At 46.4% G+C, this 17,500-nt stretch overlaps 1 protein-coding gene across 1 annotated transcript in view; it reads left to right on the top strand.

Moving 5' to 3' along the window:
* The window catches only part of LOC143286617 (uncharacterized), a 99,300-nt gene extending 86,590 nt beyond the window's left edge, over positions 1 to 12,710 (top strand). Inside the window, exons 6-8 of the mRNA XM_076594259.1 lie at positions 4,663 to 4,815; positions 10,290 to 10,379; positions 11,207 to 12,710. Of these exons, the coding sequence (XP_076450374.1) occupies positions 4,663 to 4,815; positions 10,290 to 10,379; positions 11,207 to 11,357 (394 nt within the window). The 3' untranslated portion in view covers positions 11,358 to 12,710. The remainder of the gene's footprint in view (positions 1 to 4,662; positions 4,816 to 10,289; positions 10,380 to 11,206) is intronic.
* Positions 12,711 to 17,500: the final 4,790 nt, after the last annotated feature.

The raw sequence follows: 17,500 nt of genomic DNA, 5'->3' as shown, positions 1-17,500 counted from the left end.
CCTACTCCTCCTCCTCCTACTACTACTACACCTCCTTCTACTCCGCCTCCTCCTCCTCCTCCTCCTACTCCTCTTCCTCTTACTCCTCCTCCTCCTACTACTACTACTCATCCTCCTCCTCTTCCTCCTCCTCCTCCTACTACTACTCCTCCTCCTCTTCCTCCTCCTCCTCCTACTACTACTACTACTACTCTTCCTCCTCCTCCTCCTCCTACTACTACTCCTCCTCCTCTTCCTCCTCCTCCTCCTACTACTACTACTACTACTCTTCCTCCTCCTCCTCCTCCTACTACTACTCCTCCTCCTCCTCCTCCTCCTCCTCCTACTACTACTCCTCCTCCTCCTCCTCCTCCTCCTCCTACTACTACTACTACTACTACTCCTCCTCTCCTCCTCCTACTACTACTACTCCTCCTCCTCCTCCTCCTCCTACTACTACTACCACTACTACTACTGCTGCTGCTCCTCCTCCTCCTCCTCCTACTACTACCACTACTACTACAACTCCTCCTCCTCCTCCTACTACTACTACTACTGCTGCTGCTGCTGCTGCTAATATTACGGATACGACTACAGTTTCAGTTTCAGTTTCAGTTGCTCAAGGAGGCGTCACTGCGCTCGGACAAACCATATACGCTACACCACATCTGCCAAGCAGATGCCTGACCAGCAGCGTAACCCAACGCGCTTAGTCAGGCCTTGAGAAAAAAAAAAAAAAAAAAAAAAAAAAAAAAAGGGGGGGGGGGAATAAATAATAGATAAGCCCACATAAATAAATAAATAAATAAATAAATAACAATTATAACACAGAAAAAGGTAGTAGTAACAACAATAGTAATACCAATAAAATGATAATAACAAAAAATAAATAAATAAATAAATAAGACAACAATGGTGATAATTAAGCGAACGAATGTAAAATACGACGACACACACCCACACACACACCCACACATGCACAACAGAAACGCACCAAACATGCAGCCTCACAGATATGAAAGCACAGTCAAACACACACAAACGTACATGAGCTCCAACACACACACACACACACACACATTACCTTGCACCTCCTCCAACCCCCTCCTCCACACACTCATTTCTAGCCTACGTATCGCAGCTTCCACGGCACACACACACACACACACACACACACACGCACGCAAACACACACTCACAGAGATGAACACTTAATTGTACAAGCACACACATATACGCCCATATCTCCCACCCCCAACCCCCACACATATATACAAAGATATATATATATATATATATATATATATATATATATATATATATATATATATATATATATATATATATACACACACACCCGTACACAGATCTCTCCTGACACTTGTGTACACTTACACTCTCGCGCATTCACAAACGCACTCAAAAACACAGACCCACACATCCACACAAACACACACATCCACACACGCACACGCACAGAGGCTGCCAAGAGGGATGGGAAAAGATCTCTGATGCCAAGAACGTGGCGTCTAGTGTGTTGCTCAGTCTATTGTATTTGGAAAGGCCCACAGAGACTCTGTTCCGTTTTGAAGAAATTTGCGCAATGTTGGTTTGGAAATGATGCCGATATTTGTTTGATTTGCAAAGCATCGTGCTCTACCTTTCATGTTAGACTTTCGGCCGCTCCCTCTCTCTGCTTTTATTTCTTTGAGGCGATCGATGGTGTGATGGCCTTGTACCTGTTCTTTTTGGTATTCTTTGACTTTTCTGAGAATTTCCGATTTTCCTAGATGTAGGCCGCTCGTTGGTGTTGCGTTACCAGCAAGTCTGTCAGCTCGCTCATTTCCCTTAACACCTGCATGTCCCGGGCAGTATGACCATGTGAGTTTTTTAATCTGAAAGTTGCGCATTGCCTTATGCCACTCTGGGCTTCCCATTCCGTTTTCAATTTTCTACGACTACAGACAGAGATAGACATAGAGAGGCAGATGGAGAGACAGACAGGGAGGGAGACAAAGTAAGTCAGAGACAGAAAGACAGACAGAGATAGAGGGAGGGAGAGACAGACAGACAGAGACAGAGAGAGATAGAGAGATAGAGGGAGAGGCAGACAGACAGACAGACAGAGACAGACAGACAGACAGACAGACAGAGACAGAGAGAGATAGAGAGATAGAGGGAGAGGTAGACAGACAGACAGACAGAGACAGACAGACAGAGACAGAGATAGAGAGATAGAGGGAGAGGCAGACGGACAGAGAGACAGAGGGAGACAGAGACAGAGGAATCAAGGAATGCTGAGGCACGACCAATGAACTGTCTGTGTCAAACAATGACAGGTTGTTGCTTGTGGTCGTGGACGTTTCTTTCTCAATGTTCTGTCTTTTTGCAGTTTCTCTGTGATGCTTCTGGCACTATTCTTTCTTTCTTTAGAATATCTCTTTATGTCGTTGTTTTCTTCTTTACTCTCTTTCTTTAATTTGTCTTCGTTCCATAGGTCTTTCATCTTTTTTTTAAGTGCTTTTTTTTTCTTTTGTTTGCATATTTCTTTCCTTTATTTTCTCATGTCTTTCCCACTGTCCTTTCCCCTCTGTCTGTCATTCATTCACTCATCCATTTCTCTCTTTATTGTTTTCATTTTTTCCTTCTGTGATGTCTGAGCGATTCTTTCTTTCTTTCTTTCTTTCTTTCTTTCTTTCTTTCTGTCTTTCTTTCTGTCTTTCTGTCTTTCTTTCTTTCTTTCTGTCTTTCTGTCTTTCTTTCATTCTTTCTTTCTTTCTTTCTGTCTTTTCTATCAGCATTTTGTTTTCGTCGTTTGCTTCGTTCCTGTTCTTTATTTCCTTTTCTTCGTTCCATATGTCCGTCTTCTTTTTCTTGGTTTGCCTTCATCTGTCTATCCTTATATATATATATATTTTTTTTTTTTTTTTTTTTTCCCCTCAAGGCCTGACTAAGCGCGTTGGGTTACGCTGCTGGTCAGGCATCTGCTTGGCAGATGTGGTGTAGCGTATATGGATTTGTCCGAACGCAGTGACGCCTCCTTGAGCTACTGAAACTGATACTGATATCCTTTTCTTCATCCTCTATTTCTTGGTTTGCCTTCATCTGTCTTTTCTTCATCCTCTATTTCTTGGTTTGCCTTCATCTGTCTTTTCTTCATCCTCTATTTCCTGGTTTGCCTTCATCTGTCTTTTCTTCATCCTCTATTTCTTGGTTTGCCTTCATCTGTCTTTTCTTCATCCTCTATTTCTTGGTTTGCCTTCATCTGTCTTTTCTTCAGTTCTTTCCTTGTGTCTGTTGTCCGCTCCTTTCTACTTTTCGTCGTCGTTTTTTTCCCTGGATTTGTTCCCTTTCTGACTTTCTGATGACTTCTGTGTTTCCTTTCTGACTTTCTGATGACTTCTGTGTTCCCTTTCTGACTTTCTGATGTGACTTCTGTGTTCCCTTTCTGACTTTCTGATGACTTCTGTGTTTCCTTTCTGACTTTCTGATGACTTCTGTGTTTCCTTTCTGACTTTCTGATGACTTCTGTGTTCCCTTTCTGACTTTCTGATGTGACTTCTGTGTTCCCTTTCTGACTTTCTGATGACTTCTGTGTTTCATTTCTGACTTTCTGATGACTTCTGTGTTAGTTGTTCTTTCTTGATTTTGTTGTTGTTGTTGTTGTTCTTTCTTTCCTTTAGCCTCTCGTTGTTCGTGATGATGGTGGTGGTGGTGATGATGATGATGGTGATAATGATAGTGGTGGTGTGGTGGTGGTGGTGGTGATGATGATAATGATAGTGGTGGTGGTGGTGGGGATGGTTGTGGTGGTGGTGATGATGATGATGGTGATAATGATAGTGGTGGTGGTAGTGGTGTGGTGGTGATGATGATGATAATGGTGATAATAATAGTGGTGGTGGTGGTGTGGTGGTGGTGGTGGTGATGGTGATAATGATAGTGGTGGTGGTGGTGGTTGTGGTGGTGGTGGGTGATGGTGGTGATGATGGTGATGGTGATCATGATAGTGGTGGTGGTGGTGGGGTGGTGGTGGTGGTGGTGGTGGGGGGGGTGATGGTGGTGATAATGATAGTGGTGGTGGTGGTGTTGGTGGGGGTGGGGGGGGTGGTGGTGATGATAATGGTGATAATGATAGTGATGTTTGGTGGTGGTGATGATGATAGTGGGGGTGGGGGTGGGGGTGGGGGTGGTGGTGGTGGTGATGATGATAGTGGTGGTGGGGGTGGGGGTGGGGGTGGTGGTGGTGGTGATGATGATAGTGGTGGTGGGAGTGGGGGTGGGGGTGGGGGTGGTGGTGGTGATGATGATGATAGTGGTGGTGGTGGTGGTGATGGTGATGATAGTGGTGGTAGTGGTGGTGATGATGGTGATAATGATAGTGGTGAGGGTGGTGGTGGTGAAGTGATGGTGATGGTGATGACGGGGATGATGATATCTGTGATGGTGGTGGTGGTAATGGTAATGATGATCGTGATGATGGTGATGGTGATGATGATGATGATGTTGTTGGTGGTGGTGGTGTGGTGGTGGTGGGGTTGGCGATGGTGATTATGGTGAGGATGATGGTGATGGTGAGGATGATGGTGGTGGTAGTGGTGATGATGATGATTGTAATGACGATGATGATGATGACGAGATGCAGTGCCGGTGACGATGACTGGTCAGTTCCAATGTCCCCAGGCTGAGCGCGGAGAAGTGCCGGCACCACCTGAAGGAGGAGATGTGTCAGGCACTGGAGGCCATCCACAGACAGAAGGACAACTCGGGCCTCCTGCAGTCCCTCGGCTTCCCCGGGAAACGATCCGGAGACGGCCCTGCACCTGACTACCGAAAGTAAGGAACGCCGTCATTCTCATGATACTGCTGATGATGATGGTGATGGTGATGATGAAGATACTGATGATGACGATGATACTGCTACTGCTGCTACTGCTGCTGACGGTGATGATGAAGATACTGATAATGACGATGTTGTTGTTGCTGCTGCTTATATTACTACAGTACTACTACCGCTGCTGTTCCTTCGACTGCTGCTGATACAACAACTACTACTGCTGTTGCGGCTGCTGCTACTATTAAACTACTACTGCTGCTGTTTCTGTAGCAGCTACCACTACTAGTGCTGCTGCTACTGCTGCTATTACAACCACTACCACTACTTCTACTCTTACTAATTCTTCTAGTAGGAAGTACGAGAAAGAAAAAAAAAAGAAAAAAAAGAAAAAAAGAAAAGCCAAACTAACATTCCTGAAACTACCTCTCCATTTCACCTTTGCCTTTGCCTCTTTTCACTTCAGATTGAATTTCTGTCGATAACTATCTGCTACCTACGGAAATCTGATTGCCCGTTGGCACAGGGAAAAAAGGGATTCCTTGCAACAGTTTTGTCGGCTGTTGTCTCATAATTGGAACCGAGAAACTTTTGTTGGCATCATGGTCACACACACACACACACACACACACACACACACACACACACACACACACACACACACGTGTGGAGGGGAGCAAGTGTGTACTTATCTATGTTTCAATGTATGTTCGTATGTTTGTTTGCATTGTGCTCAAGTTACGTGTATATGATTTGTTGGGTACTCCTTGGTGCACATATGTAACATTCGTGTGATTTACAAAGCTCTAGAGTAGTGTTCTGGTTATAGTACTAATTACGTACCCTTAAGCGGTAGTAGGAGAAATAGTAGTAGTAGTAGTAGCAGCAGCAGCAGTAGCAGCAGTAGAGTCATAGATAGATGGACAAACATTTTTTCACTCAGCCTGAATATAGACATGATATGACAGAGGACCTGCATTTGGTTTGACAGCGATGTGTCTGTGTGCCTGGTGTGTACCGATGTACTGACAGTTGGTGTCACTGTGTGCCTGGTGTGTATCAGTCACTGTGTGCCTGGTGTGTATCAGTCACTGTGTGCCTGGTGTGTACCGATGTACTGACAGTTGGTGTCACTGTGTGCCTGGTGTGTACCGATGTACTGACAGTTGGTGTCACTGTGTGCCTGGTGTGTATCAGTGTACTGACAGTTGGTGTCACTGTGTGCCTGGTGTGTACCGATGTACTGACAGTTGGTGTGACTGTGTGCCTGGTGTGTACCGATGTACTGACAGTTGGTGTGACTGTGTGCCTGGTGTGTACCGATGTACTGACAATTGGTGTGACTGTGTGCCTGGTGTGTATCAGTGTACTGACAGTTGGTGTGACTGTGTGCCTGGTGTGTACCGATGTACTGACAGTTGGTGTGACTGTGTGCCTGGTGTGTACCGATGTACTGACAGTTGGTGTGACTGTGTGCCTGGTGTGTATCAGTGTACTGACAGTTGGTGTGACTGTGTGCCTGGTGTGTACCGATGTACTGACAATTGTTGTGACTGTGTGCCTGGTGTGTATCAGTGTACTGACAGGTCGTGTCACTGTGTGCCTGGTGTGTACCGATGTACTGACAATTGTTGTGACTGTGTGCCTGGTGTGTATCAGTGTACTGACAGGTGGTGTCACTGTGTGCCTGGTGTGTATCAGTGTACTGACAGTTGGTGTGACTGTGTGCCTGGTGTGTACCGATGTACTGACAGTTGGTGTCACTGTGTGCCTGGTGTGTATCAGTGTACTGACAGTTGGTGTGACTGTGTGCCTGGTGTGTACCGATGTACTGACAGTTGGTGTGACTGTGTGCCTGGTGTGTACCGATGTACTGACAGTTGGTGTGACTGTGTGCCTGGTGTGTACCGATGTACTGACAGTTGGTGTCACTGTGTGCCTGGTGTGTACCGATGTACTGACAGTTGGTGTGACTGTGTGCCTGGTGTGTACCGATGTACTGACAGGTGGTGTCACTGTGTGCCTGGTGTGTACCGATGTACTGACAATTGGTGTCACTGTGTGCCTGGTGTGTACCGATGTACTGACAGTTGGTGTCACTGTGTGCCTGGTGTGTACCGATGTACTGACAATTGGTGTCACTGTGTGCCTGGTGTGTACCGATGTACTGACAGTTGGTGTGACTGTGTGCCTGGTGTGTACCGATGTACTGACAATTGGTGTGACTGTGTGCCTGGTGTGTATCAGTGTACTGACAGTTGGTGTGACTGTGTGCCTGGTGTGTACCGATGTACTGACAGGTGGTGTCACTGTGTGCCTGGTGTGTATCGATGTACTGACAGGTGGTGTGACTGTGTGCCTGGTGTGTATCAGTGTACTGACAGGTGCTGTCACTGTGTGCCTGGTGTGTATCAGTGTACTGACAGTTGGTGTGACTGTGTGCCTGGTGTGTACCGATGTACTGACAGTTGGTGTCACTGTGTGCCTGGTGTGTATCGATGTACTGACAGGTGGTGTGACTGTGTGCCTGGTGTGTATCAGTGTACTGACAGGTGCTGTCACTGTGTGCCTGGTGTGTATCAGTGTACTGACAGTTGGTGTGACTGTGTGCCTGGTGTGTACCGATGTACTGACAGTTGGTGTCACTGTGTGCCTGGTGTGTATCAGTGTACTGACAATTGGTGTCACTGTGGTGCCTGGTGTGTATCAGTCACTGTGTGCCTGGTGTGTACCGATGTACTGACAATTGGTGTCACTGTGTGCCTGGTGTGTACCGATGTACTGACAGGTGGTGTGACTGTGTGCCTGGTGTGTATCAGTGTACTGACAGTTGGTGTCACTGTGTGCCTGGTGTGTACCGATGTACTGACAATTGGTGTCACTGTGTGCCTGGTGTGTACCGATGTACTGACAGTTGGTGTCACTGTGTGCCTGGTGTGTATCAGTGTACTGACAATTGGTGTGACTGTGTGCCTGGTGTGTATCAGTGTACTGACAATTGGTGTGACTGTGTGCCTGGTGTGTACCGATGTACTGACAATTGGTGTGACTGTGTGCCTGGTGTGTATCAGTGTACTGACAATTGGTGTCACTGTGTGCCTGGTGTGTATCGATGTACTGACAGTTGGTGTGACTGTGTGCCTGGTGTGTACCGATGTACTGACAGTTGGTGTGACTGTGTGCCTGGTGTGTACCGATGTACTGACAGTTGGTGTCACTGTGTGCCTGGTGTGTATCAGTGTACTGACAGTTGGTGTCACTGTGTGCCTGGTGTGTATCAGTGTACTGACAGTTGGTGTCACTGTGTGCCTGGTGTGTACCGATGTACTGACAGTTGGTGTCACTGTGTGCCTGGTGTGTATCAGTGTACTGACAATTGGTGTGACTGTGTGCCTGGTGTGTATCAGTGTACTGACAATTGGTGTGACTGTGTGCCTGGTGTGTATCAGTGTACTGACAATTGGTGTCACTGTGTGCCTGGTGTGTACCGATGTACTGACAATTGGTGTCACTGTGTGCCTGGTGTGTATCAGTGTACTGACAGTTGGTGTCACTGTGTGCCTGGTGTGTATCAGTGTACTGACAGTTGGTGTCACTGTGTGCCTGGTGTGTACCGATGTACTGACAGTTGGTGTGACTGTGTGCCTGGTGTGTACCGATGTACTGACAGGTGGTGTGACTGTGTGCCTGGTGTGTATCAGTGTACTGACAGTTGGTGTCACTGTGTGCCTGGTGTGTACCGATGTACTGACAGTTGGTGTCACTGTGTGCCTGGTGTGTATCGATGTACTGACAGTTGGTGTGACTGTGTGCCTGGTGTGTATCAGTGTACTGACAATTGGTGTGACTGTGTGCCTGGTGTGTATCAGTGTACTGACAGTTGGTGTCACTGTGTGCCTGGTGTGTACCGATGTACTGACAGTTGGTGTCACTGTGTGCCTGGTGTGTACCGATGTACTGACAATTGGTGTCACTGTGTGCCTGGTGTGTACCGATGTACTGACAGTTGGTGTCACTGTGTGCCTGGTGTGTATCAGTGTACTGACAATTGCTGTCACTGTGTGCCTGGTGTGTATCAGTGTACTGACAGTTGGTGTCACTGTGTGCCTGGTGTGTATCGATGTACTGACAGGTGGTGTGACTGTGTGCCTGGTGTGTATCAGTCACTGTGTGCCTGGTGTGTACCGATGTACTGACAGTTGGTGTGACTGTGTGCCTGGTGTGTATCAGTGTACTGACAGGTGGTGTCACTGTGTGCCTGGTGTGTATCAGTGTACTGACAGGTCGTGTCACTGTGTGCCTGGTGTGTACCGATGTACTGACAATTGGTGTCACTGTGTGCCTGGTGTGTACCGATGTACTGACAGTTGGTGTCACTGTGTGCCTGGTGTGTATCAGTGTACTGACAGGTGGTGTCACTGTGTGCCTGGTGTGTATCAGTGTACTGACAGTTGGTGTCACTGTGTGCCTGGTGTGTACCGATGTACTGACAGTTGGTGTGACTGTGTGCCTGGTGTGTATCGATGTACTGACAATTGGTGTCACTGTGTGCCTGGTGTGTATCAGTGTACTGACAGTTGGTGTGACTGTGTGCCTGGTGTGTATCAGTGTACTGACAATTGGTGTGACTGTGTGCCTGGTGTGTATCAGTGTACTGACAGTTGGTGTGACTGTGTGCCTGGTGTGTACCGATGTACTGACAGTTGGTGTCACTGTGTGCCTGGTGTGTACCGATGTACTGACAGTTGGTGTGACTGTGTGCCTGGTGTGTACCGATGTACTGACAATTGGTGTGACTGTGTGCCTGGTGTGTATCGATGTACTGACAATTGGTGTCACTGTGTGCCTGGTGTGTACCGATGTACTGACAATTGGTGTGACTGTGTGCCTGGTGTGTATCAGTGTACTGACAGTTGGTGTCACTGTGTGCCTGGTGTGTACCGATGTACTGACAGGTGGTGTGACTGTGTGCCTGGTGTGTACCGATGTACTGACAGGTGGTGTGACTGTGTGCCTGGTGTGTACCGATGTACTGACAGGTGGTGTGACTGTGTGCCTGGTGTGTATCGATGTACTGACAGTTGGTGTCACTGTGTGCCTGGTGTGTACCGATGTACTGACAGGTGGTGTGACTGTGTGCCTGGTGTGTACCGATGTACTAACAATTATCGGTCTTTTTAGTTTTCAGATATCGTTCGGATTATCACTTTGAATAATTTCCCCCCCACTGATTCCAGTAATTGTACACTTAGTTAATCTTTTCAGTTTCTTCTTTTAATGTGTGCCTCTCTCTCTCTCTCTCTCTCTCTCTCTCTCTCTCTCTCTCTCTCTCTGTGTGTGTGTGTGTTTTATGTGCATGTATGTATGTATAAATAAATGTATGAATGCATGTATCTTTATGCACGCGCGCATGTGTGTGTGTGTGTGTGTGTGTGTGTGTGTGTGTGTGTGTGTGTGTGTGTGTGTGTGTGGACAGGCTGGCGGCAGACCTGATCAAGAAGAAGGAGACGCTGCACTCTCTGAGGAATGTCTTCGACAATGCCGCCTTCATTCTGGAACGGGAAAAGTGGGTGCTTCAGCTTGTTTGACGCTTTTCTTTCTTTCTTTGTCTTTTTTTTTCTTCTTCATCGTCGTCTTTTTTTTTCTAGAGAGAGGACAGCGGGAGAGAGAGGGTTAAACAGGGACAGAGATATAACTCACAGACTGCGAACAGTGGCAAGGAGAGAGAGAGGGGGGAGGAGGAAGGGGGTAGACAGGGACAGAGACATGACAGACAGACTGCGGACAGTGGCAAGGAGAGAGAGAGAGAGAGACAGAGGGTTAAACAAGAACAGAGATGTGACGGACAGATTGTGGACAGTGGCAAGGAGAGAGAGAGAAAGAAAGGACGAGAGGAAAGAGAGAGGGGGGGAGAGTAAAGAGAGAGACAGAAAGGGGGGTGGGGGGGAGAGAGAGAGAGAAAAGAGAGAGGAAAAGAGAGAGGGGGAGTGAGAGGCGGGTCCAATGATTTTTTTTTTCCAATTGTGGAGATATTAGCACATTGCCTGACGTTTAGATCTGCATTTGTTTTAACACACACACACGCGCGCGCGCGCGCGCACACACACACACACACACACACACACACAGTGTGTGTGTGTGTGTGTGTTTGTACGTGTACATGTGCATGTGTACATGTGCGTGTGTACGTGTGTGTGTGTGTGTGTGTGTGTGCAGGCATTTGATTGTTTCTTGCTGGTTGTGTGGGTGGGCTGAAGGCTGTATGAACGCAACAACATAGATGTAGAACTATTTTATATTCCCGATATAAATCAAGCCCATTCATTAATTAATTCATTCATTCGCTCATCCTTTCATTCATTCATTCACTGATTGACTGACTCCGTGTGACAGGAAGTGGATGACGTGTAACCTCAACATGGGCTTCACGTGCCAGACAGAGGAGTACTCCAACATCGCTGATTACTACGACTTCCTCAACTCTGCTGACAGTCCGGGCAAAAAGCGATCCGCTCCCCAACAGTCGCCCGAAAAGTCGTCCTAAAGTCTCTGCCACACCCTGCGACTGTGTCGGCCGATTGGGGTTTCCTTGTGACAGAATAGTGTGATGTCTTGGACCTTGTCTTGAGTCTTCTTCAGTCTTTGTCACACGGGGCGGTCGTATCGGCTGAATCTGTTACAACAGGGGAGATTTGTGACATTGTTTTGCATCTGGAACCTTGTCTTGGGCATGTCGTTTTGACACTGCTGTTGTCATGGGGTGGGTGAGAGGGGTGGGGGGAGGGGGGGTGCAGAGGAACTGCTGGCTGCCAGGATGGTAGAGGGGGTACTGGGGGGGAGGGTGAAGTTTCAAACAGTATAAGAACGTTGGATATATTTTTTTAAGGCGTTGCTGAATTAGAAACTGATTAAAGATTACACGAAAAAAATGTTGAGTATTTCTTATCTCTGCAGTTAGTATTGTGATGCTGTGTTTCTCTCCCATGCTATCTGTGTTTAGTGTCCAGCTCAACCCAATAGCTTTTATGAACAGCTTCAGTAGATACATGAGGTATAACTATCTATCACAGGACGTGGCATGTCCTTTACAGTTCTTCAGCAACCATTGGGGTGTGTTGTGACTTGGACAGAAGCAGTGGAAGATCAGCCGGTAGTGTCTATGATGGTCATTCAGTAGTGTCTATGATGGTCATTCAGTAGTGTCTATGATGGTCATTCAGTAGTGTCTATGATGGTCATTCAGTAGTGTCTATGATGGTCAGTCGGTAGTGTCTATCCAGTAGTGTCTATGATGTTAAATCGTCAGGTCACCCTACTCATCAGGCAGGTCAGGAACTCTCAGCAGAAGTGGTATAGTGAAAGTGGATGTATCTGAAGGCAATGACGCCTCCAGAACTTGATCTTTGATGTCAGTAACGATCTTGCTGTTTGGGTCTGTTCTTTTGTGTGTGTGTTCCCCATCATTGTTCTTTCTGTCTTTCTTTCTGTCTGTCTTTCTGTCTGTCTTTCTGTCTGTCTGTCTTTCTTTCTGTCTTTCTTTCTGTCTGTCTTTCTGTCTGTCTTTCTGTCTGTCTTTCTGTCTTTCTGTCTGTCTTTCTGTCTGTCTTTCTGTCTTCATCCTTTCCTGACAAATATTTTTGTTCATTTTCTTTTGTTTGGTGTCTATCGTTTGTTTTCTTTCTCTTTTTTATGAAAATTTTTATTTATTTCCCGTTTCCCTTTTTTCATTCTTTTTTATTTCGTGTGTGTGTGTGTGTGTGTGTGTGTGTGTGTGTGTGTGTGTGTGTGTGTGTGTGTGTTCTTTCTTTTGTACAATGTTTTATTTTACATTATTTTCTCTCTCTCTCTCTCTCTCTCCCTCTCTCTCTCCCTCTCTCCCCCTCCCCCCTCTCTCTCTCTCCCCCCTACCCCCCCCCCTCTCTCTCTCTCTGACGCCTTTCAGTTATCAATTCACTCTTATTGTTTGTCATCATGTGCTTTACTTTCTTTTCCTCTTTTTTCTTTTTTCTCTCTTCTTTCTTTTCCCTTTTTTTCTTTGTATTTTCTTTTCCACCCCCTCCTCTCCTCCTCCGCCTTATTCTCCTTCTTCTTCTTCTCCTCCTCCTTCTTCATCTCCTCCTCCTTCTTCTTCTCCTCCTCCTCTTTCTTCTTCTTCTCCTCCTCCTCCTTCTTCTTCATCGTCATTGTGTCCCCCCCCCCTTCTTGCCCCCTCCCCCACTGTCCGCGAACATTGATGTCCATTCTGCACCTCTTCCTTTCCGTCACAGGAGCTGGGACAGTTGTTTGTGCCATCTGCGTCACAAGTCAAATAAAGCGAAGCTGAAAGAATTTGACATCTGTGCTGGGACTGTCTGTCTTTCTATTTGTCTTTCTCTTTGTATCTCATTGTCTATCAGACTTACTGTCTGTCTGTCTGTCTTTCTATTTGTCTTTCTCTTTGTATCTCATTGTCTCTCAGACTTACTGTCTTTCCTCTTCCCTTTCCCTCTTTTTGTCACTGTGGTTAAAGTTTTTTCTTCGTTCATTCTGCCTTGAATGCGTTGTTTTATATGAATCACATTAATTTCACACATTGTTATGTTTCCTGTTGCACCATCAGCTATCAATTTCCCCATACCTTTTCCAGAAAGACACTGGTGTAAAAAACAAAACAACAACAACAAAAAACAAACAAACAAACGTTAAAGACCAGATGAACCCACCCACAAAAGCCAGTCGTACAATTGTATTCAGTCACCGACCACCACCACCACCAGTAACTACTACTACTACTACTACCACAATTAACGAAATCAGTAATTGCGGGACAACAACATTAGCAACAACAACAACAAGAGCAACAGTCATGGAATGAACGTTAATAGCAGACAAAAGGCAAATATAAACCGTAATGTTAATTACAGCACTAACAACAAGAACAACAACAAACAAATGTATGAATTTCTTATTTTTTTCTTATTTTTTTTATTGACACGAAAAGAAACTGTTACTACCACAGTCATAAATAAATGAATAAATAAATAAATAAATAAATAAATAAATTTTTAAAATAAAAAAATCAGGGCAAACATCAGTGTGGACTTTTTAATCAAACAGACAAAAATGAAAAATGCCAACAATTGTCACAACCTTCTAATATTCTTAAACACATACACACGGAAAACAAAAAGAGAATGAATAACTTGGAATAAAAAAAAGAAGAAAGAAATATGCAAAGAAGGAACAATGAAAACCCTAAAAGCAAAGGAGAAGGGACTGATGGACTGATGAAGCCAAACAGCACAGAGGATGATGACAACTGGAACTGAACAGTGGACATTTCCCCACTGTCTCATGTCATGTTAGGACTCCAGAAATGGAGACTTTTTTGCTGTGTGTGTGTGTGTGTGTGTGTGTGTGTGTGTGTGTGTGTGTGCACTCCGATGCAAACAAGCACTCTTACATTTTTTCAAGTTTCTTTTATATATCAAAGACATAACAAAACATGGGGATTTTATAAAGAAAAATGGCTGGGGACACAGTTTGACGTATGGACAGGAGGGAGAGAGGGATGGAGGGAGTTGGCAGAGCATGACTTTGTTTTTAGCGATGCAACCATCAGTAACACCCTCTGTTGGGATGAAGCACGTCTTGAATTTCTGTTAGAGATTCCTCATGGTAATCTTTGTCTACATTGTAAATACAATTGATCATTGAATATTCTGCTTTCCATGAAACAGACACAGTGCTTGAAACATGATAGCGGTGTGTTCAAATTTTCTTCTTTTAATGAAGATGACGATGATGATGATCACGGTGACGGCACTGAACTGTGTGTCTTCATCTGTTACAACACAATCATATCTGTGCATGGAATTCAGGCTGTTCTCCCTGGGGAACGCGCGTCGCCAACATGAAGCGCCACTCATTGTTGTTCCTTCTTTTCTGACTGCAAGTGTATTTGTTTTACATCCAAAGTGGATTCTTCTACACAATGTTGCCAGAGACAACCCTTTTGTTGCCAGGGACAACCCTTTTGTTGCCAGAGACAACCCTTTTGTTGCCAGGGACAACCCTTTTGTTGCCAAGGACAACCCTTTTGTTGCCATGGACAACCCTTTTGTTGCCAAGGACATCCCTTTTGTTGCCAGGGACAACACTTTTGTTACCAAAGGACATCACTTTTGTTGCCAAGGACAACCCTTTTGTTGCCATGGACAACCCTTTTGTTGCCAAGGACAATCTTTTGTTGCCAAGGACATCCCTTTTGTTGCCAAGGACATCCCTTTTGTTGCCAAGGACATCCCTTTTGTTGCCGTGGGCACGTGCGCTCAGCGCTTGCTGCACATGGGACCCCGATTTATCGTCTTATTCGAATGACTAGCACCCAGACCACCCCTTGAGGTCTGTTGGAATGGGGCGGGGGTGGGGTTGGGTGGAGGGGGAGTAAAGACTTAGCTCTCATCAGTATGGACTGGAACCTCTGGACACTCGCTTCCTGGTCTGATGCTTGGCCACCAGGCCACATGATGGTGTGCCCTCCTTTCTTCTCCAGACACTGCACGTCAAGACACGTCAGTCTTCTCCAGACACTGCACGTCCAGACACGTCAGTATTCTCCAGACAGTCCACGTCAAAACACGTCAGTCTTCTCCAGACACTGCACGTCCAGACACGTCAGTATTCTCCAGACAGTCCACGTCAAAACACGTCAGTCTTCTCCAGACACTGCACGTCAAGACACGTCAGTCTTCTCCAGACACTGCACGTCCAGACACGTCAGTATTCTCCAGACAGTCCACGTCAAAACACGTCAGTCTTCTCCAGACAGTCCACGTCAAAACACGTCAGTATTCTCCAGACAGTCCACGTCAAAACACGTCAGTCTTCTCCAGACACTGCACGTCAAAACACGTCAGTCTTCTCCAGACACTGCACGTCGAAACACGTCAGTCTTCTCCAGACACTCCAGACACTGCACGTCAAGACACGTCAGTCTTCTCCAGACACTGCACGTCAAAACACGTCAGTCTTCTCCAGACACTCCAGACACTGCACGTCAAAACACGTCAGTCTTCTCCAGACACTCCAGACACTGCACGTCAAAACACGTCAGTCTTCTCCAGACACTGCACAAGACACGTCAGTCTTCTCCAGACACTGCACGTCAAAACACGTCAGTCTTCTCCAGACACTGCACGTCAAGACACGTCAGTCTTCTCCAGACACTGCACGTCAAGACACGTCAGTCTTCTCCTGACACTGCACGTCAAAACACGTCAGTCTTCTCCAGACACTGCACGTCAAAACACGTCAGTCTTCTCCAGACACTGCACAAGACACGTCAGTCTTCTCCAGACACTGCACGTCAAAACACGTCAGTCTTCTCCAGACACTGCACGTCAAGACACGTCAGTCTTCTCCAGACACTGCACGTCCAGACACGTCAGTATTCTCCAGACAGTCCACGTCAAAACACGTCAGTCTTCTCCAGACACTGCACGTCAAAACACGTCAGTCTTGTCCAGACACGTCAGTATTCTCCAGACAGTCCACGTCAAAACACGTCAGTCTTCTCCAGACACTGCACGTCAAAACACGTCAGTATTCTCCAGACACTCCACGTCAAAACACGTCAGTCTTCTCCAGACACTGCACGTCAAGACACATCAGTCTTCTCCAGAAACTCCAGACACTGCACGTCGAAACACGTCAGTCTTCTCCAGAAACTCCAGACACTGCACGTCAAGACATGTCAGTCTTCTCCAGACACAGCACGTCAAAACTCGTCAGTCTTCTCCAGACACTCCAGACACTGCACGTCAAAACACGTCAGTCTTCTCCAGACACTCCAGACACTGCACGTCAAGACACGTCAGTCTTCTCCAGACACTGCACAAGACACGTCAGTCTTCTCCAGACACTGCACGTCAAAACACGTCAGTCTTCTCCAAACACTGCACGTCAAGACACGTCAGTCTTCTCCAGACACTGCACAAGACACGTCAGTCTTCTCCAGACACTGCACGTCAAAACACGTCAGTCTTCTCCAGACACTGCACGTCAAAACACGTCAGTCTTCTCCAGACACTGCACGTCAAGACACGTCAGTCTTCTCCAGACACTGCACGTCAAAACACGTCAGTCTTCTCCAGACACTGCACGTCAAGACACGTCAGTCTTCTCCAGACACTGCACGTCAAAACACGTCAGTCTTCTCCAGACACTGCACGTCAAGACACGTCAGTCTTCTCCAGACACTGCACGTCAAAACACGTCAGTCTTCTCCAGACACTGCACGTCAAAACACGTCAGTCTTCTCCAGACACTGCACGTCAAAACACGTCAGTCTTCTCCAGACACTCCACATCAAAACACGTCAGTCTTCTCCAGACACTCCACGTCAAAACACGTCAGTCTTCTCCAGACACTGCACGTCAAAACACGTCAGTCTTCTCCAGACACTCCACGTCAAAACACGTCAGTCTTCTCCAGACACTCCAGACACAGCACGTCAAAACACGTCAGTCACAACTAGACGTGTGTTGCTGCATCGATTTAATCATTGGCCAATCACTTACCCATCCCAAAATGTTCCAGTTAACGAAGCAGCCATGACATTTTCAGTGAAACCCCGATGATCGTCTATTGCTCTGTAAGCTTGCATCGTAAAGAAAGTATATTTCAAAGGTGATATGATTTAAAGTT

Source organism: Babylonia areolata, chromosome 10 (genome assembly GCF_041734735.1).
Source record: "Babylonia areolata isolate BAREFJ2019XMU chromosome 10, ASM4173473v1, whole genome shotgun sequence".
In the NCBI taxonomy this organism is placed as follows: domain Eukaryota; kingdom Metazoa; phylum Mollusca; class Gastropoda; order Neogastropoda; family Buccinidae; genus Babylonia; species Babylonia areolata.
The sequence above is the reverse complement of the archived record's forward strand: the minus strand, read 5'-3'. Positions and strand labels throughout refer to the sequence as shown.